General features: G+C 41.2%; 1 protein-coding gene across 2 annotated transcripts in view; it reads right to left on the bottom strand.

The window, feature by feature from the left end:
- The window catches only part of spast (spastin), a 56,458-nt gene extending 30,137 nt beyond the window's left edge, over positions 1-26,321 (bottom strand). The window contains exons 1-5 of one of the 2 annotated variants that reach the window (XM_080191904.1): positions 25,972-26,321; positions 20,303-20,386; positions 11,793-11,876; positions 5,494-5,589; positions 420-607 (exon numbers count right to left, since the gene is read on the bottom strand). In XM_080191904.1, the coding sequence (XP_080048030.1) occupies positions 420-607; positions 5,494-5,589; positions 11,793-11,876; positions 20,303-20,386; positions 25,972-26,302 (783 nt within the window). In that variant the 5' untranslated portion in view covers positions 26,303-26,321. The remainder of the gene's footprint in view (positions 1-419; positions 608-5,493; positions 5,590-11,792; positions 11,877-20,302; positions 20,387-25,971) is intronic. The other variant, XM_080191905.1, reaches the window with a different exon arrangement.
- Positions 26,322-26,757: the final 436 nt, after the last annotated feature.

The following is a 26,757-nucleotide window of genomic DNA, read 5'->3' on the forward strand; positions in this document are numbered from 1 at the left end:
CTCCACTAGCCAGTGTTTCTTCTATTGTCAATTTACTCAATTAAGTCTATTATCAGAAGACCTTGTATTATAATCAAATGGTTTTGGTTCAGTCAAAGCTGCATGTTTGATCCAACCTGGTATTTGCTAAAGTATAGTTCTAGAATCCACTCTACTGCTTTGCACAACTAAAATGTGAAGTTTACTCATACAAAGAACTGTTAAACCGCCTGCCACTAATGCAGCCAAGCACATCTCACAAACTTGGAATTACAAAGTTCCCTGAATCCAAGCAGAAAATAATTCTACTCCCAGGAATTCTGTCAACCATCATGGATCTCATAAATGAATCAGGTTGACTGGTCAATCAACAGTATATATATTGTGGACGTGTATGACCAGGACAAATACAAAGCAAAAACCGTGATCCATTTTGTTACCTTGGCGGTTGAGGTGCTGGGTTGAGATGTCCGTGAAGTCCCAGCGCCATTGGAGATTCCACTGTGGCTCTGAGCCCTCTGATGACCTCGCTGCCCTGGGGAAGTGATTTTTGCTGTATACTTGGAACGAGGGAGGGAATTGCTCGCGTGGGTCAAAGGATCCTTTCTCTTCGGGACAGCTCCGCTTTCTAGAGTCAAATAAAGGCACAGTTGGAGTCAAAACAAGAGACCATATGACCAATAAACAGAAAATAATCAGCTACAATTACCCAGTACAGAGAAGTAATAATGTTCATCATTTTTCAAGGGCATTTTTAAAAATGCTGAAATGTGTTGCAATACAATACTATGGCAGCAGATGGCGGTGTTGGCTGCTCTTGCTTCTTAGCAAAGAGAAAAAAATTCATCATTTATTCCTACAAATGGCAGATTTCACTTAGCTCTTTTTAAAAGAAGCCTAGGTAGTCAAATACACCAAGAAAAATTAAATCTCGCTCTGGATGGTAGTAATCCAAAGCCCACAATTCAGTATAGATGTACACCCAAGCATTTGACTAACAACTGCTCAACTGCCCAAGGTCACAGCAACAGGATTAGGCCCTTCGGCCCCTTGAGCCAGTTTCAACAATCATTTAGATCATGGATGATGGCTCACACCTCTGTTTCATGGGCATATGAGAGCTCTGCAGGAACTTAATGGCCTGACACGATTAATATGACAGTGAAGATAACGAGAAATATTTCCTTTTTAAACCAAATCAAGAAAAATCATAAGCATAAAAATCAAAACAAGGGCAAGTCTCAACAGCAACACTACCTACCCACCAAACTGAATAACAGTGTGCACTAGAGGTTTGCAACTCACTAATACTGGAAGCTAAAGCTGGTGCTGGCAAGTTTATCTTCAAAGACTGGGCATAAAAATGCACTAAGGACTAAAATAAAGGCAAGTGGGACCACCAATTAGGAAGACACTGTCACTTAAAATATAACACAGCTAGCCGGGTAGACAGACAAGTGGCAGGTGGAATTTAATACAGATAAGTGTGCAGTGATGCATTTTGACAGGAGAAACAGGGAGAGGCATGTACCTGAATATGCAGAGATAGTGTTACCTGAAAGTTCACGTGCACAGGTTTCTGACAGTGGCAGGACATACTGACAGAGTAGTTAACCAAGTATATGGGATCCTAGGCTTCATAAATGGCTGGAACTTTCCAGCTGTTTAGGTTGGTGGGTTCTCCCTGTTGCACCAATGGCAGCAAGGGATATATTCAACAGGAAATCCCACTGACAATGGCGGAAGACCCCACGGCTAGCTAATGGTGGGCCACCTTCACTGCCCTAAAATGCACAGCAGGTCCAAAAGCAGGGAAGTTATACTACACCTTTACAAAGCTCTAGTTAGGCCACAACTAATTACAACAAGTTTTGATCACTACACTTTAGGAAGGAAGGGACCTCGAGAAGGTACTGAGGAGGTTTCCCAGAATGGTTCTGGGGTGAGAGATTTTAACTACAAGGTTAGGTTGCAGAAATTGTGGTTGTCTCCTTGGAACAAAGGGGATTGAAGGGAGATTTGAAAGAAGAAATTGACTGGTTTGGATACGGCAGATAAAGAAGAGCTATTCCCACTTGCTGACGCCACAAGGTCTGGGGACACCAATTTAAAGTTTTGGGCAAAGGAATCCAGGAAACGTGAGGCAGAATATTGCTATACCATGACATGGAATTCCACGTCCGTAAGGAAATGGGGGAAATAAGCTTACAGGGATGGCCCCAGTGAGTGGGACTGATTTGATTGCTCTGCAGAGCCAGCATGGACTCTATGGGCCAAACACTCTTTCCGTGTTCTAACAACTCTACAACTGCATATGGCTTTTGCACGTTGAAGTATCCATGATTCAGTCCCTCTCGCTCCTTGTTTGTTATTGTCCAGTCATAAACTAACAATAAATCATTGTCCTATGCAATGTCAAATTATATGAAGCTACACAACTACATCAGAGAGAATGGAATAGAACAACAAAAGTACTTCAATGGCTGTAAAATGATTTGAAATATCCTTAATTCATGGAAGATGCTAGATAAATGGAAGTCTTTGCTTTAATTAAAATTGGACTTGCATGATTTTGCATACAAAAGAGAAAGGTGTAATAGAATACAACCATGCAGACTGGTTAAATCACTCACATATTGTCATACCATTTCCAATGCCCTTTTTTTCCCTAGAATCCCTACAGTGCAGAAGCAGGCTTTTCAGCCCATCAAGCCTGCACCGACAAACAATCCCACCCAGACTCTATCCCCATAACTCCACGTAGTTACCCTGGTTCCTTTGACACTGAGGGGCAATTTAGAATGGCCTAGTGACCTAACCCGCGCATCTTTTTAAATGAACCTAGTTTTAAAAAAATGTACTGAAATCAGGAAGGGTCTTTTAACCTGTGAAAGCTGCTGTCTTCATTGATCAGTGTGCAACATCCATTGCCATGACTTCAATCACTACCCCAGTGAAGAAAGGCCTATCCCAATGACAACCAAGTGAAAGCAGCAGCAACTCGCTTTTACGTCTTTCGCGCTTCGGAGAAGAAAGGGAAATGATTCATAGTCTCTTCCTGAGGGTTAAGAGACAGGATTAAGCATGGTTGAAGATGTGAATCTCTGAAGGTGTTAGAAGGGAAGGCAGTGAAAAGGGAGAAGTTTAGTGAAAGAGAACAAGATTCATTGATGCTGCCATGAGGGAACCTGCATCTGCACAGAACTGCAGTCAGCAACAGCAGGGGAAATGGAGCTGCATGGCTGGAGGAGCCTGCAGTGGGTAGGACAAGGTTAAACCTTGTAAAGATCCGTAAATGACAACAAGAATTTTAAGTGTGATCAGGGAGGGAGGGAGGCAAGGCAATAAATCTCAGCTAGGATGTTGGTAATTGAGGAGTTGGACACAGTGCAGAGGAGGATACACACTGTTGGGATTTCAAGTTTATGACATGAGGCTGTCAAGAGGTGGGGAAGGGAAATGTTGGCTCAGAATTTCACAGGATAAGGTAAGGAGCAAGCCAGCTTGGGGATCATTAATACTGTAAATAAAAACCATTGTACTGCAGTCAACATTAAAGTCTACATTATTCAAACTCTGGTGACCAGGATTATAATTTTGTTTGTAACAGCACTGAATTGTCTGGATGTCTCCAAGGATCACTTATTGAGAGCGCTTACCTCCCCACTTTAAACTCTGCCAGTGGACATCACCCAGCTACATGCCCTTTCTTACGCAGCTGGATGAGTTCAGTAGCACTTGCTGTTTCAGCACATACTTGTATCCTCTCTTTCCTGACAGCTGGCCAACAGTCTTTTAAACCCATTTCCACTTTAATGACCTTTCCTGGCAATTTAACAGCAACAATTTTGTTCCAACAGTATAATCTAGCCATGTAGCATCGTCCTGGAACCCCCTCACTTGTATTTACTTTGCAAATCACAAACTGCCCCAGTTAGAGGTAAAGACTTTCTTTAGGTTATAGAATGCAGAAGATGTTTATCACTTGTAAACGATACAGGCTGAGAGGTCTAGTTAAAAGTGTGGCTTTAAAAACAAAGAGGCTTTAGCTACACATGCAGTTGTTGGTGAGTCTGTGGAGCTTTTTCAGTAATGGTCAACACATTCAAACTTGTATACACATGCCCAAAAATGTAGAATACAAAGTTCTGGGAAAGCAGAAATTGCTGTGCCGAAAATTTAAGTACAATAGAATAACAAAATGGTCACATACAAAATCTGTATTTTTGGATAACTATAATCTAGATAGCTTTAGCACTTATAACATCAAAATGCAGAATCATTAAAACTTGTAGCTCAGGAGGAGAACATCTGGATTATTATGCTTGTGCAAATTCTTTTTATATCAATTAGTCAAACCACTCTGCCCCTTTCCTGTAACCCTACAATTTTCTCTCCTTTAAGCATATATTCAATTACGGTGTGTCAATGGCAAGGCCAGCATTTATTGCAAATCCCTAATTGTCCTTAACTGAGTAGCTTGTTAGGCCATGTCAGAGGTCAATTAACAGTCAGTCACAAGGTCAGACCAGTTAAAGACAGCAAATTATGTTCCCTAAAGGATGTTAGTGAACCCGATGGGTTTTTCATGACAATCCAGTAGTTACATGGAGTTATTAACTGAATTTAAATTTCATGGCTACTATGGTGGGACCTGAATTCATGTTTCAAGGTAACTCGTCCAGGTCCCTGGATTACTAGTCCAATAACATGACCACAACACTACCATCCCCTTTTGAAATTTACCGCTGAATCTGCTTCCACCATCCCTTCAGGCAGTGGATTCCAGATCATGACTCGCTCTGTAAAAATAATTCTCCTCACCTTAAATCAGAATCCAGATTTCCGAATCTTTGCCACGGGAAACAATTTCTCCTCATTTTGAATCATAGAATCCATACTATACAGGCGGACATCAACCTAACCCATCTCTGGACCGTGGGAGGAAACCCATGCAGGCATGGGGAGAATGTGTGGGGTCTGCACGATCACCCAAGCCAGGAATTGAATCCGGGTCCTTGGCACTGTGAGGCAGCAGTGCTAACCACTTGTGCTAAACTAGGATTTAGTGCTAAAACCCTTCACAATTTTGAATGTACTGAATCTCCATAAACAAGTCTTTCACACGAGCCATCACAGAACCTTCAGACCAAGGGAGTAAAAGCCATCTGGTTTTCTGGCAACCGTTCATCCTCACAATACTTGAACTATGAAGGTTAATTTGTTGATCCAATTTGCCAAGTACAGTGCCACAGGCAAAGGAATAGCGGCTGGGAGAAAATTAGCACAACACTGTATCACCATCATTCACTTTGGGCCTGACGACACTCCTTTTGAGCAGGCATTGGCAAGTTGACCCAAGGGAGTCATCCCTTAACCATGGAGCACTTTGTATACAACCTATTCAAAAGGCAACTGCAATTTCTAGGAAAATATATATGTATATATTCTTCATTAAATCAAATGGTTTGCCATCTAAAAAAGCCAATGTTTTGTTGAGCAGAGGAAACCCACCTGACTGGATCCGTGCACTAGGGCACGGCAGGCCTGGGATGTCTCTACACACCTCCCTCTCGGGCTTGGAAAACCTCGCACATGCTAGCATCTGCTCTATACAACACAATAAGTGGGCACAAACAACAACAAAAAAGAAAATAAGTACAGACAGAGCAAACAAGTTAAATAGATTGTGCTGTAGAATTTTAAACTGCGAGGATATTTTATATCAAATTAAAGAGCAAATTTGGGTATGTGCTTTCACACAATTCTTGTCAACGACATGCACTTTTTGAAGAATATCATCCATCCAGATTTTGGAAAAGGTGCAAGAAACATATGTTGGAACAAGGTAAGAAAATCAAAGGATGTAAAAAGATTTTCATTTCCAAACCCTCATTATATCCTGACTGTCTATTCCACATAGGCTCCTGAAATCTAAACACAAAGGGGTTTTAATCACAGTTCCAGGGCTAGTAAATGCTGGAAGTTCCTCTCAAAGTTTACCTACAAGCATTTACTTTGGAGGTCAACAAGCCCCATCCATCCTTGAGTTGACTTGGTTCTGCACCATCTCCCACAATTCTAAGCACACTGGTTAGAATTCAATTAGTTGTTGTGAGGTCTAAAACCTGAGCTCCCTATCAGAACTTGGACTGCAGTAGTTCATAGCGGCCCATTACCAGCTTCTGGAGGATAATAAATGCTGTCCTTGCAAGCATCACTCACAACCGTTGGGAGTCCTGGTTCAGGACTCTCTCAAGGACATGCAGATTCAGTTGGCAGTTAGGAAGGCAAATGCAATGTTAGCATTCATTTCTAGAGGACTGGAATGGAAGAGAACGGATGTACTGTTGAGATTGTGTAAGGCTCTGGTCAGACCCCATTTGGAATACTGTAAGCAGTTTTGGGCCCCATTCCTAAGGAAGGATGTGCTGGCCTTGGAGGGTGCAGGGGAAGTTCGCAAGACTGACCCCAGAAATGAATATAGAAAAATGATGGGGGGCCCGGGAGGGGTAATTGAAACTTAAGATTACTGAAAGGCCTGGATAGAGTGCATGTGGCGAGGATGTTTCCACTGGCAGGAGAGGGCATAACCTCAGAGTTTGAAAGTGAGATGAGGAGGGATTTCTGCTAGAGGTTGGTGAATCTGTGGAACTCACTGCCTCAGGGGGCTGTGGAGGCCAGGTCATTGAGTGTACTTAAGACAGAGCCAGATAGATAGGATCTCAATCAATAAAGGGACCAAGGGTTATGGGGAAAAGATAGGGAGAAAGTCAGGATTAAACGGTGGAATAGACTCATTGGGCCAAATGGCCTAATTCTGCTGCTATATCTTACGTTCTTATCCCCAGAATGGTCTCTTGGATGGAACAGGAAATCAGGGCACTTGAGGGGTCAAAACTTAATTCACGTGGAAAAATAGCTGCACGCCACTTCATTTTCAGTCAAAGGCAAAGTGGAAAAAAAGGAATGAAACATTGCATGTTAGTCAAGCAGTTCAGGAAGTGGCTGAAAATTTTTTTCTTTCATTTTTGAGGAAGTTACTTCAGAAATCCAAATCAGAAAGAGTGCCGGGAAACAAAAGCTCACATTGCAATTCAGCAGAAAAGCAGCATTCGACAGTTAAAAAGGTCCTACAACACCCTCGCAGTCTTCTGCGCACTTATTACAATCAAATTTAACAAAACGGCCGACAATTGATTTTCAAAAAGTAGAAGCAACACCAAGCTTTATTGCATGCTTCAATGCTTGGCTCATTAAAACTTTAACCACCTTTCATCTTCATTGACTTGTTAAAAACCTGGGCGAATACACTTTGCTACAAAAACCCCAACGATTAAATGCAATTCTTCCACTCTCATCCCCCACTAAAAATTCATTTCCTGCTGAAAATGGCCAAACATCCTGAAATGTGACAGAGCTACTTGGTAGAAAATGGAAACATGTTAATGTAGTGATGATCTGCCACTGGATTGCTAAGTTTAATTGCTGACAATGGATAAATAAAGCAGCCTGAGGAAATTGCTCCTCTTCAAAGCACTGCACAGGGGCCTATATACCAGGAGTTATTACTTGACTTGAGTACACTTCTTGACGTACTAATCTAAGTGCAAGTTTCCTGGTGCCTCTAAGTGGGGATGGGGAATTAGAGCTTTATTTGTTAAAAAAGACTTGTCTTTAATACAAATTCCCCATCCTCTTTTTACTTCAGCCACCCTTGCCTGAAATTTTGGGGCATTTCTCACCATGGAAAGAACAGTGAATGACTAAGGATGTTTAGCCACTATTGTGAAAATCTACCCACAAAATGAAATTGTTTGTCATTTGTATCGGAAATATGTTCCGCCACACCACTTTACCTGCACCCCACAAGTCAATAGGTGAAGATTTGGAGAAAGAATATTCACAATGCTGGGGTAAGGAAGGGGGTCAACATTTTCACACTCAACCACCGGTGTTGAGATATGGACCCAAATCTGGATTGATTGCAGAGTTTTGCCATTCTGCTGCCTTGCAAATTTCCCCAACCTTGGTTGCAAAGCACTCTGGGATATCCTGAGGCCATGAAAGGCACTACATAAACAAAGGATGCAAAGTCCTTCTGAAGTGGAGTCACAAGTCGTAATGTAAGAAACACAGTGTACAATAAGCTCCCACTAACATTTTGTTATGACCAGATAATCTGTTTTAGTGATGTTGACTGGAGGGGTAAATACTGGCTCGGACCCCAGTAAATATACAAAGCATCAAGATTAACAAAATTAAATTGCTATCAACTGACAAAATTTTGATTACTGAATGTATTTTTAAACTGATGTTCAGCATCTAATTACTTCAGCTAGACAGCAGTAGGATGTTTTGATGATTCAAAAACACATCAATTTCCATGTGTATGCTGATGACCCCCAGTTTCATCTCACTAGTTCTTTGTTTTTTAATTCATTCATGGGATGTGAGTATCACTGGACCAGCTTTTATTGCCCATATCTAAGTGGCCTTGAACCGAGTGTCTCGCTTGGTCATTTCCGAGGGCAGTTGAGAGTCAACCACATTCCTGTGACTCTGGAATCACAAATAGACCAAATCAAGCAAGGACAAGGACATCAGTGAATTTTTACGACAATTAACAATGATTTCATGGTCATCATTAGACTATTACTTCCAGATTTTTACTGAATTCAAATTTTATCATCTGCCATGGTGGGATTCAAACCCAGATCCCCACAGCTCTACCCTGGGTTTTTAGATTACTTGCCCAGTGACAATATCACTGCCTCCCTGTTGTCTCTCATACATTCAGTACTAGATGAGCAGAAATGTCCTTCAATTAAATATTGGGAAGGCTATACGCAGACCTCACCACAACTCCAAATTCTTGTCACTGACTCCGATCACTCCCCCTAACTGGGAAAGGCTGAACTAAGTGTCTGCAAGCTGGGCATTACATTGGGCCTTGAGACAATCACATTTCAGTGTTGTCATTAAGACCAACATTTTCATCTGTTATCATCCAACTTTGTCCATCTCATGTGTCGCTTGTTACCTCTGGATTGGCCTCTTTTACTGTATTGATGGCCAGCTTCCTAGATTCTACCCTGCATAAACTTGAGGTTTGCTGTCCTACTCGCACTAATCCCATCATCCCTGTGCCTGCTGACCTACACTGGTGCCTAATTAGGCAATACCACAATTTTATAATTCTCCTCGTTTTCCAATCTTTCAGTGGGTTGACCCCTCCCTATCTTTGTAATGCCCTGTCATACCCCATCCTGTCTGACCTGAGTATCCGTGGTTTTAATATCTCCACCATTGATGCCTTTAACTCTTTTGAGCCCCATGCTCTATAATTTCCTCTCCAAGCTTCCCATCTCTACTTTGCTTTCCTCCTTTAAGACAGTCCTTGAAGTCTATTTCTTAGATCAAGCTATTCACCACCTGGCCTAATATTTTGACATTTGGCTCAGTGTCACGGTGTCACACTTTTTTTTATTTGTGTTTTTTTCAACACAGACAGAAAATATTGCCAACATTGTGACTGTGATATCCTAAAATCAGAACAGACTTCCTGCAGAATATACCCCCAAAACATAGGAGAATTACCTGCAGTGTCAAGTCAGAAAGGTAAAAGGTCTGGAAACAAACTAAGGAAATGTGGGGATGAGGTGAAAAAAAGTTTAACAAATATCTCATTCTTCAGAGGGGACAAAGGTCCTGAAGATTAAGGTGCAATATAACTGATGTGTTGCATAAAAGATGCAAGAAGTTAATAGGATATATAAGACAAAAACTATTTTCTCTGGTGAGAAAGTCAGAAAAAAATATAGAACCTTAAATACAGAGCTAGGCTCTTGAGGATGTCAGGAAGTAATTTGTCACGCAAGGATTAGTGGCAATCAAGATGGACAGATTTTTCTCAGGCAAAAGGTTTAAAAGTTATGGAACTGAGGCAGGTAGATGGATTTATGATTCAAAAGAGACAAGGTCTAATTAAATAGTAGAACGGGCTCAAAAGGTCTACATTCTTTCTACATTCCTAACAAACATTTGGACTTCAGTCTTGAAAGCACCAGTTGCCATTATAATTTGCAATGCAGTCAGTGTTGTATGCTGTGTATCGCTGATATCACCAAGCAAATAATTTAGCACAGTACAACAATCTCTGCAGTTCCGACACTTGACCACACAAAGGATTAATTTACTACTTTTTCATCAGTGTTTTTGTGTACACAATTCTGAAGGCAGTGATACTGACTTATTGGGCTGCTAACTGGTGGGAAATGAAGTGTTCTGCAAAAATAATTGTGTAATCCCACACATGATCATTCAGTTTCAATTTCTCTTCTTACTCAAGTTAATTTCAACCCACAGATCAATGTTCCCTTTAATAAGCAACTTCCTATCATTTTTACTTTTGCTTCAGACAGCTTGTTGACTTAAAGCTCATGACTTGATTAACAAATAATTCGGGGAACTGACTAAGGAAAAGTTAATCGTGGCCATCGTAAAGCTTTGCCTATTCCCTTTGACTGCTGGTCACAACAAGGAGAGACAGGAGTCAACTATTCTTGTTCATCTTTTACGCTTCACATCTGTTTTGAGATGCAAGCTGTTGAGATATGCTGGAGGGTTTTATCTTGCATATCTTGGGGAGTTAAGGGTTACTTGTAAGCTGAAGCACAGGCTTGCCAAGATAAACAGTGTTAGAATGTAACCGGTGACAACTTTGTATTGGATGTAACGTGCCCAATAGGAACAAGATATAAAGGTCAGCTGGCCCAGTAAACCATGGAACCAATTACAGAGTGATGTAATGTAGAGTTGTGGAGAGCTTGGGGTGGCCCAGGGCAAGGCTCCAAGTTTGGAGTAATGATGTTTCTTTATTAAACCCTTTCTTTGATTTATAAGTTGGAGTAAGTTTTGTTGTATTTTCATTAGCTGCATTTTGAAGAGTTCCTTCTGAAGTAACAAACAGGATGGCTTAAATGCCAACAGAAGAATGTGTGGCTGGCCTTTTTCTTTCAATGTGTTATCTACAATAATTGGTTATGTAAGGAAATACGGAACATTAATGAAGTTTGGCACAAATTAAGGTATAATTGTGGGAACTATAGTAATAAACACAGGTACAGGAATTTGTAACATCGAAAGATAATGGCTAAGAAAGCCAATTTTCATTCAAAAGATTCAAGAACAATTAAGTCAGGAAGTTTAGTCTGAGGGATATGGCTTTGGAGCCAACAACAACTTTTTATGCAAGTAGGCCATTTTTGAATGAACAGGTATGCCAATATGGTCCTATCTGAGACAAGTACCTACAACGTAGGCGAAACACGGTGTATAAAGGAGCATGGTTTGCAACACTTCTCCCCAGGGCACAGATGATGGAACTAGAGACAGAATCATTCTCAGTGTACAGGGTAGGTTGAATATCCAAGTTGTGTTGCATATGAAAAATCTGTTCTGGATACGCAATCATCAAATGCTTGCTTTGATATATTGAAAATCAAAGAAGAAAATAAGATAACTAATAACTGAACATTAGCGCAAGCACACTGCTGGGCCATTTTGGTGTGTGGTTGAGAGTTAACCACATTGGTCAGGCATTAGATAAAGATGCAAAAAGATCAAGTGGATAAATTTTTCAATAGAGGAAATAGTTTCTCTCCATTTATCCTAGCAAATCCATTAATCATCTCAGTTCTACACCTTTAACCTATCCTCAATTAAACCCACGTATAAAGAGAATCCTATTTATAACTTGCAATTATTGACACAATTTTTTTTTTACTTTTAAGCACACAAGTAGTACACACCCAGCAACTCCAGGCGATCCTTGGCCATAATCAAGTTGGTTGTCATTTTGCTCTGTAGCCGTCGGGCTCGTTCAATCTGCTCACCTGCAAAGTAGGAGATTATCAGAGGATATTTAAAGACAAAAATAAAACATGTTAAGAATTGCTATCATATAACTCTCAGTTACTGTCAGTAAATAACCCATGCAGAATATACCTTGATCATTCAAATGTCAAAATTAAATACAAATTTTAGACAATTGGGAAACAAATGTGTAACTGACCAATTGACTGGCTCTGAAAGGGCATTTTGGCTATTAAAAAAGACAGCTCAATACTAGCTACCACTGCATCCCATTTCAATCTACTCTTTACATTCCATGACTTCAATCACCTTCCTAGAACAGGGGGCCCGTAGCACCACACATTCCTCCCAACAAGGTGTGCAGTGGTTAGCACTGCTGCCTCTCAGTGCCAGGGATCGATTCCCAGCTTGGTGCAGACTCCGAATAGACATTCTCCCCGTGTCTGCATGGGGAGAACACCTTCCTCTGGGTGCTCCTGTTTCCTCCCACAGTTCAAAAGACACGGAGGTTAGTGCATTGGCCACACTAAACTCTCCCTCAGTATACCCAAACAGGCACTGGTGTGGCCTCTAGGGGATTTTCACTAACTTCATTATAGTGTTACGGTAGACTTTCCTTGTGGCACTAAGATAACTGCAGCCCAATTAAAATAGCATATAATTCAAAACGCCCAGCTTACTTTCATATACTGTGTTCTAAGGACACAAAACCAAAGTTCTCTTTACTTCACCTTTAAAATCTATGTATTGGAATAACGTATCAAAGAGACATCCTTTACCCCTTATCCTTTACCTTCTGCTCTCCAAGCATCTCAATCTGTGTTGGCCGCATTCATCTTAATTCCTCATGGCTTCTTAGCAAACGATATTTAAGAGTATATAAACCACACCCACTGCATAACCTGCATTCTCCATCCCTCCCTTAGTTCAAGAATTCTATGAGGGGTTGGTCAAGGGTGAATTTGTCTTAGAAATCCAAGACTAACCTGGATTAGCTTCCATCCCTTCAATTTTTTAGTAATTTCATCCTGTATCAAGTCACGTAATTTATCAATATCTGAAGAAAGACCAAGACTTCTATAACTATCCAAGTCTTTCTTACTTTGAACAGATAAGTAACACATGTAATTTTCTAGTCTGTTGACACAATTTGCTTTTCAGTGTGATTTTGGAAAAACTACAAAACCTCCATTATTTCTACAATCAGAATTTCAAAGCATCAGGTCCCAGTTTTATGTTGACCTCCCGTTCAAGTAGCTTCTTTACTACCATTTCTTTGAACTCCCTCCATCTGGTTCACATTTTACAACTAATATCCATATGCAGGAGTTGATACGATAACCGATCGACCTGCATTTTATTACCTGCCCCATGAGCACATTAATTGAAGTAAAGAATATGGAGTTAGAACACAAGAATGTCAGAAATAGGACAATCGAGCTCGCTCTGCCAAAAGTGCATCCAATTTTGATTTGAGCATATTTACTGAGTGTGCAGAGTTCTGAAGTAAAAGTTAAGATTCACAAACCCATGAAGGAAGAACTTTCTCATCTAGGTACTAAATTACTAACCCCTTATTCTACTATTCTGATCTCCAGTTCTGAACTCTCAAGGGAAACATCCTCACAGAGTTAATCAAACCCTTTTGAAATTTTACACATTTCAAAAGAGATGACCTCTCATTCTTCTAAACGCCAAATAATTTAGGCTCAGTGTTCAACTTCTCCAAAACAGCATCACTCACTCAGTAAACAACCCAACTCCACAATATGGAATGATGTAACGCTTTCAGTCACATGTCATGAAGCAGAGAGCTGAATTTGTTCAGTAGAACAGCAGGAAGAACTGAGGATAAACCCCAATGGAGAATGCTTGGGGAAAAGGTAGCAACATTTTCAAACAAAAAACAACTGGGACTCTACTCCAAACTATGGGCATACTCCTGGGTTCAAATAACTAAACAAAGTCATGTTACTCACATAGTGATAGGCTGACCTCACCTTATTTATTCTTTTGCAAACATGTTCCACGTTATTCATGTTAGGTGATCATTTTGCCCAACATCCATCTATATTCTTGCTTATGACGTCTCATTCATCATTCCCTGTTCCCCTAATTTTTGACCTCCAACTAATCTCATCACAAACGTCAGGAACATCTTTATGCTGGGCACCTTGTGGTGTTCTGATCTGAACAATTATCATCTTTGAACGTTAGCCATTATCCCAAGCATTTCTCTGGTGCACGTTTCACTTCACACCTCTTCACTTTGAAGCTGCCATTCCAACATCTTTATCAAGTCTGAGTTGAACCATGCAAATCAGTACCTTTCTTTTAGCCCCTCATCAGTGCTGTTATTCAAAAAGTTATGATTGGGCATTATACTATTACTTCTTTCTCTCATCTGAATTAGCATACCTGACTCTTGGTTTTTACTTGTGAACACGAAATATTCACACTCGCTTTCTTTCCATTGTTAACAGTGACATTCTAGAAACTTCTCTATTTTGACTACTTCCAATATTGGGAACTCAAACTAAAGAACTAACCACCCAAATCGACAGTCAGCATAACAGGCCACTAGGCAATCCCCTAACGAACCAAATTAGTCACAAAATAGTTGCATCTGATTGTATCACAGCTTGGTATGGCTCCTGCTTTATCCAAGGCCACAAAAAACTACAGAGTTGTGAACGAAGCCTAGCCCATCACAAACCAGCCACTCATCCGTTGACACTTCCCACTGCCTCGGAAAAGCAGCCAGCATGATTAAGGACCCCATGCATCCCGGACATGTTCTCTTCCATCAGGAAAAAAATACAAAAGTCTGAGGACACGTACGAACAGACTCAAGAACAGTTTCTTCCTTGCCGCCATCATGGACCTACTTCACATTAAATTGATCTTTCTCTGCACCCTAGTGTGACTGTAACACTACATTCTGCACTGTCTCTTTTCCTTCTCTATGGACGGGATGCTTTGTCTGTATAGCGTGCAAGAAACAATACTTTTCACTGTATCCCAATACATGCGAGAATAATAAAATAAAATCAAAATTAAAAAGGCACGTTTAAAGTGGCTGACCGTCTCATTACATGCCATAAAGAAGTGACAAATGAGAAACATGAGTTTGACAAAGATTTAGTGGAAGGTTGGGGTGACTAAAGATAGAGGGGAAGAGTTCAGCTTTGATGAAACTTGTGAAAATAGGGAGAGGTCTAGTAAAGCAAATAATTCCAGACTGCAGAGGTCATGACAGCAAAATGCACTAATTGTTGGATGGAAAGACTGGGTTAAGCAGAATAGATAAGCAGAAATAGTGAGACTGGGGTATAGGATCCAAGGAGGTTGCAGAGACAGGCAAGAGTTTTCTCTGCTTAGGAGCAGCAGGTAATCAATTTCTTCCACTGTTGTCTGCTTAGACCAAGATATCTAATGCCAGAAGATTAATTTGCCTTAAACCCAGCAGCTGGTGAGCCTGCAGCACCCACACCAGTTCCACTCAGATAACAGCTTAATCTGGGCAGGACATTCAATTCAATTATCACAAAAGGTTGTGGAAATTTAAATGCTAGGGGCTAGCGCCCAAAAAAAAAATTTCATTCTCAATCATCGTATAACTTCACATTAGCAAAACTAGTGCATCAGAGATTGCAATTATTTGAAAGCAGTAACTCCAGGCATTTTAATGTTTATATTTGCAAGTCTCCAACAGACCTATCTTGTCCAAGCTCTTTTGGTAACAAAAAACATTTTATGTAATCAGGCCAATAAGCCTGATAAGCTCCCTACCAGGAGGAATGGCCTTTAGTGTGGCTCGACTTTTCAATCTGCCTGACTGTGGGTGGACCCACCAGGAATTACAAACCTGTCAGCGTAGCTTGAGTCATAGGAGCATAAACCTTCCAACCACACTAGTGTAATCCCTTGAAAGGGTGGCAAAGGGAGAGCCACAAATTCAAAGAGGGTCTGCATTTATATAGTGTCTCTCATGATCCAAGTCACTTCACAGGAACGTTATCAAATAAAATCTGACACTGAGCCACGTAAGGAGGTACTGAGATAGGTGGCCAAAAGCTTGATCAAAGACGCTGGTTTTAAGGAGCATTTTAGAAAAGGAGAGAAAGGTAGAGAGGGAAGAAATTAGAGAGCCTACAGCCTTGTCAGCCTAAGGTCCTGCTGTCAATGGTGGAGAGACTGGCAGTAGATGAATGGAGGCAGGGGAATAGATGGAAATGTTGCAGAGGTGGAAAGAGACAGTCTTAGTGATGGGCTAGATGGGTGTCTGGAAATTCAACTCTGAGTCAAACATGGTTCAGCCTCAGATGTAGCCAATGAGGGGGAAGAATCAGTACCGAACGAGTTTGGGGTCCTTCCCAATATAAGAGATATTGGAAGTAAACTTCTGTTCATCCAGTACTGAAAGTTGGAAAAGCAGTATGGTAATTTAAGGACAGTGAAGGAACAGAGTGAGGTATTGGGGTGGGTGGGGAGATACGACCGATCTCATCAGCATACATGTGGAAACTGGAGCGTTTTAAGATAATGTTGCAGAGCGGCAGCATGTAGATGGGAATTAGGAGGAAGTCAAACAAATCCTTGGGGGACATCTAACGTAATAATGCAGGAGTGAGAAAAGAAGCCACTGCAGGTCATTCTCTGGCTTACATCAAAATAGAACCAGATGTGGTCTCAAGGTCCTATACAAGTTTTGGTCAATTGAAACTTGATCAAGATCAGAGTGCAGAAATTCAGAACATGAAGTGTGGCTGATCACAGTTCCGATGCAAGACCTCTCCATTAAGTAATAAGCCTAATGAGGCTTATAAGGACTGTACCATCAGCAAAAAAATGGAGAGAGTAAGCTATCTTTCAATAATCAGGTTGGTGCCTAGAATTTCTCCAGATTCTGTTGTGGCCCCTTCAGGCAAACTTCCAAAGGGGGCAATCAAACACAATTCAATACCAGGCCTCATAGGATAGCGTTAGAATAGGTTTTAAGGATTGTCTTAAAAAGGAGAAAGAGAGACAATGTAGGAAGGAAATTCCAGCTCTTAGGACTCAAACAGCTAAAGGCACAACCGCTGATATTTGAGCAATGAAAATTGGGGTATACATTAGGCCAGAGAATTGTATGACAGGCCACAGTGCATGGGATACGAGGGGACAAGGACATGGAGGAATTTGACAAGAGAATGAGAATTTTAAAATCAAAGCATTGATGGGTCAATATTCAACGTAAATCAGTAAGCACCCCCGGGATGCTGGATGAACAGGACTCCATGCAAATTACGGTAAAGGCAGGAAAGCTTCAGATAATCTCACATTTATAGGTCAGCCAGGAGAACACTAACGTTCTAGAGATAACAAAGGCATGGATGAAGTTTTAACAGACAGTGAGCTGAGGCAGGACAAAGACAGGCACGTTACTAAGGTAGAAGTAGACAGTCTTAGTGACAGAGAGGAACAAAGTCAGAAGCTCAGTTCAAGATTAAACAGAATGACAACGTTGTAAACTGATTCCACCTGAGGCAACGGCCAGGGGAAGAGTGGAATGAGTTTTTGGTAGGGCTAAAGACCATGGCTTTGGTCTTCCTGATATTTAGTTAGAGGGATTATTTGCTCACTCAGGATTGGATGTCAGGCAAGCAGCATGACAGAATGGGATGGTGAAAGTAGATTTGCAGGGTTGGGGGGAGGGGGGCACCCAGAATGGTGGAGGAAGGAATAAGAGCAAGATCTTTGAAGGACTCCAGTGGTAATGGTGCTGGAATGGAAGGGAAGGGAATGACAGTGATTGCTTTTCACAAGTATTTCAGAGGCTGCAGAACGTTTTGGGGTGTCCTAACATAGCAACATTATCTAAATGCAAGTCCCTTCCTTCTTTAGGCTTGCCAGTTCCTTCAGGACAAATATTTAATTACTTACTCAATGAAAAAGAGCTAATCATCTTGACATAAACTCTTAAAAACATTAGACACTATATATTTTGTATTCTTGCTTTTACAGTCCAAGCTGGCAAAGATATAATGTGTCAGAAGTCTATTTTAGACAAAACTTCAAGTTTGCAGCATTTTGCCATGACTGCAATCCTTTGTAATTAATAGATCATGGAGCCATTAAATCTGGAATTCTTTTCCCTAAACTAATGATGGGTCAATTAAAGTTTAAGCCTGAGCAGGATAGATTTTTATTACAAGTGGCAGAAAATATGGATTTAAGCAGAGCGGAGATACAGATCAGTGATGCTCATTGAGTGGAGTGGAACAGGCTCGAGGGGTTGAATGACCTACTTCAGTTGTGTTCCTTTATCCATAGCAGTGAATTACTGCATCAGAGTGTGTTTACTGGGGATGCTGCTTTGCCATGACCAGATACTTAGAAATGGAGAATGGTCAAATGACATGACCATTTTCATTTACAATCATGGGTGATCATTCAACCTTTTGTATCATGTTCTAACATTCCACATTTTTCTGCATCTCCCTCTAACTACCTGCTTTGGTTCCGCGGCCCTTAAAATCTATCAATCTCCATCTTGAAATTTTCAATTGATCCCTTAATTTTTGAGGAGAGTTCCAGCAGCAAGCCAAAGGATCAGGGAAGAGAGGCAGTGAGCCAGAGGCAACTAGAAAAAGTTAACATATTTCTTTTATATAAAGCCAAAATAAATTCCATTTCATTTATGAACGTAAGAATTTAGCTGTGTAAAGCTTTTCAACTTATAGCATATAACATTTTAACATTTTTTCCTGATGGGAAAAGAATACAACTTTTACATGGAATCAGATTTTCCCATTGTAACTGCTTAACGTTACTTCAAAGTTGGACTTCCTATGACAAAGTTAATTAGCTCTGCTGCCTCACAGCACGAGAGGACCCAGGTTCGATTTAAGCCTCGGGTCAGTCTGTGCAGAATTTGCACATTCTCCCCGTATCTGTGTGGGTTTTCTCTGGATGCTCTGGTTTCCTCCCACACTCCAAAGATGTATGGACTAGGCTGATTGGCCACGCTGAAATGACCGTAGTCTCAGCAGATTAGCAGGGTAAACATGTATTACGGGAATAGGGCCCCAAGTGGGATTGTGGTCAGTGCAGGCTCCATGGGCCAAATGGCCTCCTTCTGCACTGTAGGGATTTTATTAGCACTTATTGCATTGTGCAGGGAAGGGAGCTTCCATACATGAACGATCATTGTATGATGAATTCCGTATCGAGTTTGAAAGGGATTTAGTCAAGTCCAAAATTAGGATCTTAAATCCAACAGAGCAAACTATACGGGATGAGTTGGGATAGAGAGATTGGTAGACTAGATTAAAAGATTGTGATGGCAGATAAGCAATGGCTTGCATTTAAACAATTAGTTCTTACTTTGCAACAAACGAGCGTGGCAAAATTATACATTCCCTGAAGGAATAAAAATCCCATGGGAAAAGTGGTCCACCATGGCTAATGAGTTGAGGTTTATAACATTGTCAGAAATAGTAATCCTGAGGACTGGGAGGATTTTAGAATTCAGCAAAGGATGGTCAAACTGATAAAGAAAGTGAAAGTAAGGTAATGAGAGTACACCAGCTAGAGACATAAATATAGTAAAAAACGAATGGATCAAAGATTATGGAGAAAGCAGGATTATGCTACTGAGTTGGACGATCAGCCATGATTATGATAAATTGCAGAGCAGGTTCAAAGAGCCAAATGGCCTCCTCCTGCTCCTATCTTCTATGTTTCTAAAACAAACCAGAAAATATTAGCAAGAGGAAACTTGGGTCCCTTATAGGCAGTGGCAGTAGGAAATGGCAGAGGTTTAAATTGTTTGCTTTGCCTTCATTGTGGAAGATCCACAAAACATTTTAGAATTGCTGGGAGTTAAGGATCTAGACAAATTAGAAACTTAAAAGAATTTAGTATTAGCAAATAAATAGTGCTGGAGAAATTAATGGGACTGAAAGCCATCAAAGAGTTTCCTGGGCCTAACTGTCTTCATCCTAGAAGTTTTAAGGAGGCTGTTACAGAGGTAATGGGTCAGTTTTATCTTCCAGAGTTTCATATTATTCAAATTAAGAATCAACCCTGCAGACTGGAAGGTAGCAAACAAAGCCTCACTATTCAATAAATGAATGAGAGAGAAAATGGAAAACAGTCATCCTAACCTCAGTGGTTATACTAGAAACTATGTGCATTGACATGGAAAACATGATTAATAAAAGTGTGTTGATTCCACCTGAAAGGGAAATTATTTTTAACAAATTTTGAAATCATCACTGATTTTGTTATGAGCTTTTTCCCATAGTTAGCCATTCACTCACTACCTATTCCCTCAATTCTCACTTTCCTTGCTCTTGCTCCAAAGCCACCTGGGTGGGACAATGCAAAGCCTTCCAGTTTGTCTGCAACCTCATCCATTACAGCAACAGAACAGCATTTGTTAATACACATGCCTTACCTGATCCAGAGATCTGGATTGCAATCCCATGCTCCAATTCTGCAATCCCCTTCTTGTACCACTCCACAGCTTTTTCCTTCTGTCCTGTTCAAACATAGGACCAGGATTACAACCATCACCCATAAACTACTGAAACAACATAGCACAATGCCCTAACACAACTCAAAACAGTGTGGTTGAATTTAGCTTAACCCTTTGAGGACTAAAGGCACTCTGAGGTTTTTCTACCATCGGTGCTGTCACCAGCATTTCAATAAACTGTATGACAGCGGACATTTCCATATCTTGTTTTATTTGAACAGTAAAAATAATCGAGTTATACAGTTACTGCATTGCCTAATCAAACCCAGATGTTTGCCTGGAGCATGCACTTGGAGAAAAACAGGGTCAAGTATTCTTGGTATGAAAACGATAGAAAAGGAGAAATTGAGACCTTACTCAAAGGACACCCAAGTGCATACATATTACTTAACTGGTGCAAATCATCTGCTAAAAGCAAAAAAGAGATGCAATGCAACCATCAATTGTGTCAATCTTTGTGTACTCTTAATCAAAATTACAATTCCCACAGCCTGCTCAAAGCAGCTTACAGATTTTATCTTATTCAAATTTCATGAACCTGGATATTTGAAAAGTGCTGGCGCCTTGTTGGTGGATACGTCAAAACACTCACTGCATGCAGCTCATGACACTCCGTGGTATGAACAAGAAAAACACACGCCCAACAATTCACTGCCAAGTGTGAAATATCAAGATGCAGAAAAAGTTGGAGGGAAGGGGAAAGAAGGGAGAGAATGAATGAAACAGAAGAGGCATTGTGGTCAACATTCTTCATGCCATTTTGAAATTATTTACGCGCGTTTGATTTTTTAAAATTTCCGATCTATATTCCTCTCCACAGCCATAAAAGTTTTACAATGTTGCAACATGGGCAGAGAGTTTAAAACAAAAAGCTATTTAACAAAACAAACTAATTTCAATATAAATGGTGTAGATAAAGACAGAACCTCATGCTCCAGCTTAGGTTCTGATTACAGCTCTGAAGATGAGGTTACAAGGGAGTCAGTTTCAATGAATTAGACAACATGCTGGTTAATCTGAGGAAGCCGCACACAAGAGTTAAGAAAATTGCAATTTTCAAATCAAGTTTCTTACTTTGCCCATGGAATGTGCCTGCTACTGGCAATGGCACCATTTATTCCCTATTACTAACTGTGCTCCAAGAGGTGGTGGCAAGTTGCCTTCTTGAACCACTACAGTCAATGTGGCACAGTGGTTAGCACTGCTGCTTCACAGTGCCAGGGGCCCAAGTTCAATTCAATGCCTTTAGACATACTATCCACATAACCCCACGTGTAAAGAAATTTCTCTTCTTCGCGATCCTTGAGTTTTGAAATTGTGCCCCCTGGTTCCAAACTCCCCTACAAGGGAAACATCTTACCTGCATCTACCCTGTCCATTCCTTAAAAGTATTTTGCAGGTTTCAATGAAAACAATTCCCATTCTTCAAAACTCTAAAGGCCCAGTTTGTCCAATCTCTCTTCATAAGACAGTACCACTATCTCCAGAACAAGTTTCAGATTTAGGAGGATTCAAAACAATAAAGAAATGATATATCACAAAGTTAGAATGGTCTGTAACTTGGAAGGGAAGTAAATTAGGAAGGGGCTGCTGAAGGAGCATCAGTAGGCTGCAGTGCATCTTGTGGATAACAAACACAAGTAGCTACTGTGAGGCTAATGGTGGAGGCAGTAAATGATTAGTGAGGTGCGTGGGGGGGGGGGCAGCAATCACACAGCTTGCTTTGTCCGAGGTGCTGTTGAGATTTGACTGTAGTTGGAACTGCAATTATCCAGGCAAGTGGAGAGTATTCCATCACGCACCCTGTCCATGTCTCATAGATGGTGGAAAGGCTTTGGGGACTCTGAATAGAAAGATATTTACAGAATCCAAACTGAAATAGGATTAGATGGCAGAGGATAACTCAACCAACCAATCTGCTCAGATATAACCCGACTTCTATTTACATAATTCCAACTGGGAAACAAGCCATTCGGCCCAGCCAGTACATGCCAGCATTATCTTTCAAAAAACAAATAATTCTAATCATGTTTACACTCTAATCTCCATATGCCCCCAAATCCCTGTTCCTTCATTGACTTATCTAACACTGAATATCAATACAGTTTCTGGTGTCAGTCATACATACCCTAACTTAATTCCAAAGCCTCGGAAACCCGAGGGAGGAGCACTATCTTTCTATCCGTTCTAAAGCTTTACTCCCTCCCCCCACTTACTGGAAATAATCTGTTCCTGTCTACTTCTCCCATCTTCTCAATTTCAAACACTTCCATCATATCATAATCTGCACTGTTCCAACAAAACAAGTCAAATGTTTTTTGTATTTATATATTCTCAAAGCCAACAGAACTGTGCTGTTAGCTCACTTGGCTTCCTCTTTTCCATCAAAATCCTTTTCCTACTTCCATTACAAATTCCTGTGTCCACACTGATCTGTAGTAGCACTGACAGGGGTTAGTTATTGCACCTAAGCTGTTTCCATAATAAATGTGGAATAAGTACTTATAACAGAAAATCCTGGTGAGAAAAGCACATGGATACTTTAATACATTTAAAACGAGATGATGGTATAATCACACTTGCACTGTACCTGCGGCAAAATAGAGATCAATGAATATCAGCACCTCTATCATCATCATCATCTTATTAATTACAAAAGTGCTGTAATCAGTTACCACAAAAAAAGAAAGGACTGCCACTGCTACAGCATCTTGCATAACCTCTGGATATCCTAAATCACTAAAGGCACTCAAATACTTTTGGAGGACAGTCATTATTGTAACGTAGGAAATGAGGTAGCGAAGTTGCACACAGCAGGATCCTGCAAACAGCAAAGAGATAAATGAGCAGGTCATCTGTTTCTAGCGTTGGCTGAGGGATTAAGTTCTGTCCAGTAATTACAATGAAACGCTTGTCCAGTTGCATAGTGTGGTGAGCTGCCACACAAAACAAAAATTCAGCACAACCTTGTCAGCTTTTATCAGGTCTTGCCCAGCTTACTAGGTGGAGTTATTTAGGAACAGACCACTGCATTGGGAGACAACGTAGAAGGCACAAAGTTGAGGCACAGAAAGTCAGCAGCAGCCTGTACTATCCACTTCTCACAGCTAAAGCATGAGTTGGCACATTAGCAGCAATATTTTTCACTACGACCTCAGGACAGTAAAACAAGTTGACAACCAAGGACATATTTTCAAGTACTTCATACTGTTGTAAAGGGATGTTATACCAGATAACTAAATAGTAGACTTTAACAAAACAATAATAGACTGGCAGCTTTTTGTACGTAATCACACAGTCCAGCAAGTTAAACTTCTGTTTTCAGCACTTCATATTCATTTTCCTCGATAATCTTTGACAGAATAAGCATCTGTGTGCTAATTTAGTTACGATGTGATGCTGCATTGGAAACTGGAAGAAAGGGGTCGCTGAGATTACTTGACTTTAATTCTATGAGATTTTGTACACAGTAAAGCTGCAAATTTATATTGTTTCATCACATCATACTATTTAGTTATCTGGTGCAACTTGCACAGCATCACTGATTGGATTCCTAGACGGTGATACATGCACCAGACCACAATGCACAGTAAAAGTGATGCATGCATTATGCCAAAACAGTGGTGCAGTAACAAATTACAATGGCATGCAGCACAAAGTAACACATGCACATTTGAAATCAATGCAGCAACGCATACTTAGACAGAGTGTACCACAGCAGCACAGTAATGGGTGGGGTGCAGTACAATGCAACACAGCAGTGCATAGAGACAATGCAATACAAGATGACAGAGCCCAATGTATGCACAGTGTGAAGTAACATCAACATGGTAATAAATGCAGCACACTATGAAGCACTGAGTGACATAGTAATAGCATGCTTTGACATGATGCAATGCAGCAAACAATAATGCATGCACATTATAATGCAACCACAGATGTATGCACTGGAGTAACGTGCCATGCAGTGAGCAAGTAATACATAGTAAAGCATGCATGACATTAAAATGCCTCACCATAAAACAATACTGAGAACTATATGCACTACATTGCAACTCAACAATATAGTAATTCCCAGATTTGCAATTCAAATGACTACAAAGCTGTCAGGATTCACCATCATGACACTGAATGTGACAGCAATTTCTGCCATCTGCACATGCGTGATGAAACACAAAACCAGACAGTTGTCAGGAATACCCTGCTTCGTACAGCCTTCTCAGGCACAATTAGCACAAAAATCATTGAGTTGACAAAAAAAATTCACTTTATTATGCGTTATTCTTGCTATTAAAAAACTGAATGTTAAATCATAGAATCTTGTTGAATTAAAAGTAACCATCTCATTATAGTTGAACAAACCCTCCTGACAAACTAAGTCATTAATTACATTCATAATAACAAAACCAAGGATTTTTAAAATAACTTAAAATTTAATGATATTTCAGCTTCTGCCATAATCCCATACATCTCTCACTGTAAAAATAATAAGTGAATCACAGCTTTTTGCTTTACTTTTGGAATTCTCCAATCTGACCGCCTGCTCAGCCTGCTATTCCGGGGGGGACATCATAGATCCCCTACGGCTGGCCCCAGAACGAAACCATCACAGAACTCACTTCTTTCACATCAGTGGCGAGCACTGCCACATCATTGCTGATCGCAAAATCTAAGCCAATGTAATGTCACAACATAGTAATGTAACATGCACATTACAGTGCAATAGCACATGACACAGTGAGACATGCACTATCCAAAGTGCAACATCACGTGATATAGCAAGGTATGCACTACGTTACTGTGCAGTGCTATATGGCAAAGCAAGATACTGACACGGGGGCATGCATTACATTACTGTGAAACATAAGACACAGTAAGGCACACGTTAGTGCAACATGATACAGCAAGACATTACAATGCAATATGACAAAGGCATACATCACATTACAGAGCAACATTCACATTACAGTTCAACACTGTCATGCACGTTCTACATCATGACATGTAGTAACACCAACTACACAGCACAGTGGTTAGCACAACTGCCTCACAGCACTAGGCAATCACGTTTGATTCCCAGCTTGGGTCACTATCTGTGTGAAGTCTGCACATTCTCCCCATGTCTGCATGGATTTCCTTCAGGTACTCTGGTTTCTTCCCAAATTCCAAAGATGTGCAGGTTAGGTGGATTGGCTATGCTAAATTGCCAATTGTAGCACCCCCGATAATAAACTGGCAATTTGGCAGTTAGAGAGGCTATCAGGGGTAAATAAATGGGGATATGGCCTGGATAGGATTGTTGAGTGTGCAGGCTCGATGAACCAAATGGCCTCCTCCTGTCATGTATGAATGATTCCAAGTGATGCAGAAATATGCCTGTACTACATTATAAAAGCAATGTTATAGAAATTCAACATTCTCGTAGGAAACATTAAAAAACAATGTCAGGCAGTTACAATGCGCATTGTGCATGAAACAACACCGTCCTGTCAGGCCTTCACCTGCAGCAGAGGGGCAGGGCACTGACACAACAACCCTTACAATTGTCCAACAAAAGCCTCCCTCCTTCTGACCCGAACCTCGCTCACCTTTGTCGTCCTCGTCGATCTTGAGGGCGGTGGAGATGTAGTCGAAGGCCAGCTTGTGGGAGTGGCGGATCTGCTCGGGCTCGGCCGTGGCCACGGACGGGGCTGCCTTGCGCGAAGCCATCTCGGCCAGGCGCTGGCACACATAGGCGAAGAAGAGCCAGAGGTGGAAGGCCAGGAAGCGCAGGAAGCTAAATGCGGCCACCAGCGGGTAAGCGAAGTAGTAAAGATTCCGCTTGTGGAGTGAGAGTCTGTCGCCGCTGCTGCTGCTGCCTTCTGGCGGAGCTCGGGCCGCTACCTTCTTCTTTCTGCCGCGTCCACCCGGAGAATTCATCCACCCACCCTCTCTCCGCCATCCCCCACACAGCGCGCCTGCGCCGCCGCCGCCACTCCCCCATTGTCCAGCCCTCCGCCAATCACAGAGCGCAGTTGCCGGCCTCTAGCCAATCGCAGAGCCCAGCTGCCGGCCTCTAGCCAATCGGGAGGCAGCTGCACCAACCTGCCGGGCTCTGCTCCAATCAGCGCCCCGTGCTCCGCTGTTCCAGGTGTAGGCAACAGCCAATCAGAACTCGGCGGGTTCCGGGCGGGTCCAATCAGGCGGCTGGTTGGCTCCTCATTGAAAACAAACCATTGCTGGTGCTGAAGATGCTCAGCAGGTCAGGGAGCATCCTGATGAAACATATAACATGTACAGCACAATACAGGCCCTTCGGCCCTCAATGTCATGCCAAGCTATGTCCAAACCCAAGATCAAACTATCCCACTCCCTATCATTCTGGTGTGTTCCAA

This window comes from Carcharhinus amblyrhynchos, chromosome 7, assembly GCF_965287045.1.
Source record: "Carcharhinus amblyrhynchos chromosome 7, sCarAmb.v2.hapA, whole genome shotgun sequence".
Classification (NCBI taxonomy): Eukaryota; Metazoa; Chordata; class Chondrichthyes; order Carcharhiniformes; family Carcharhinidae; genus Carcharhinus; species Carcharhinus amblyrhynchos.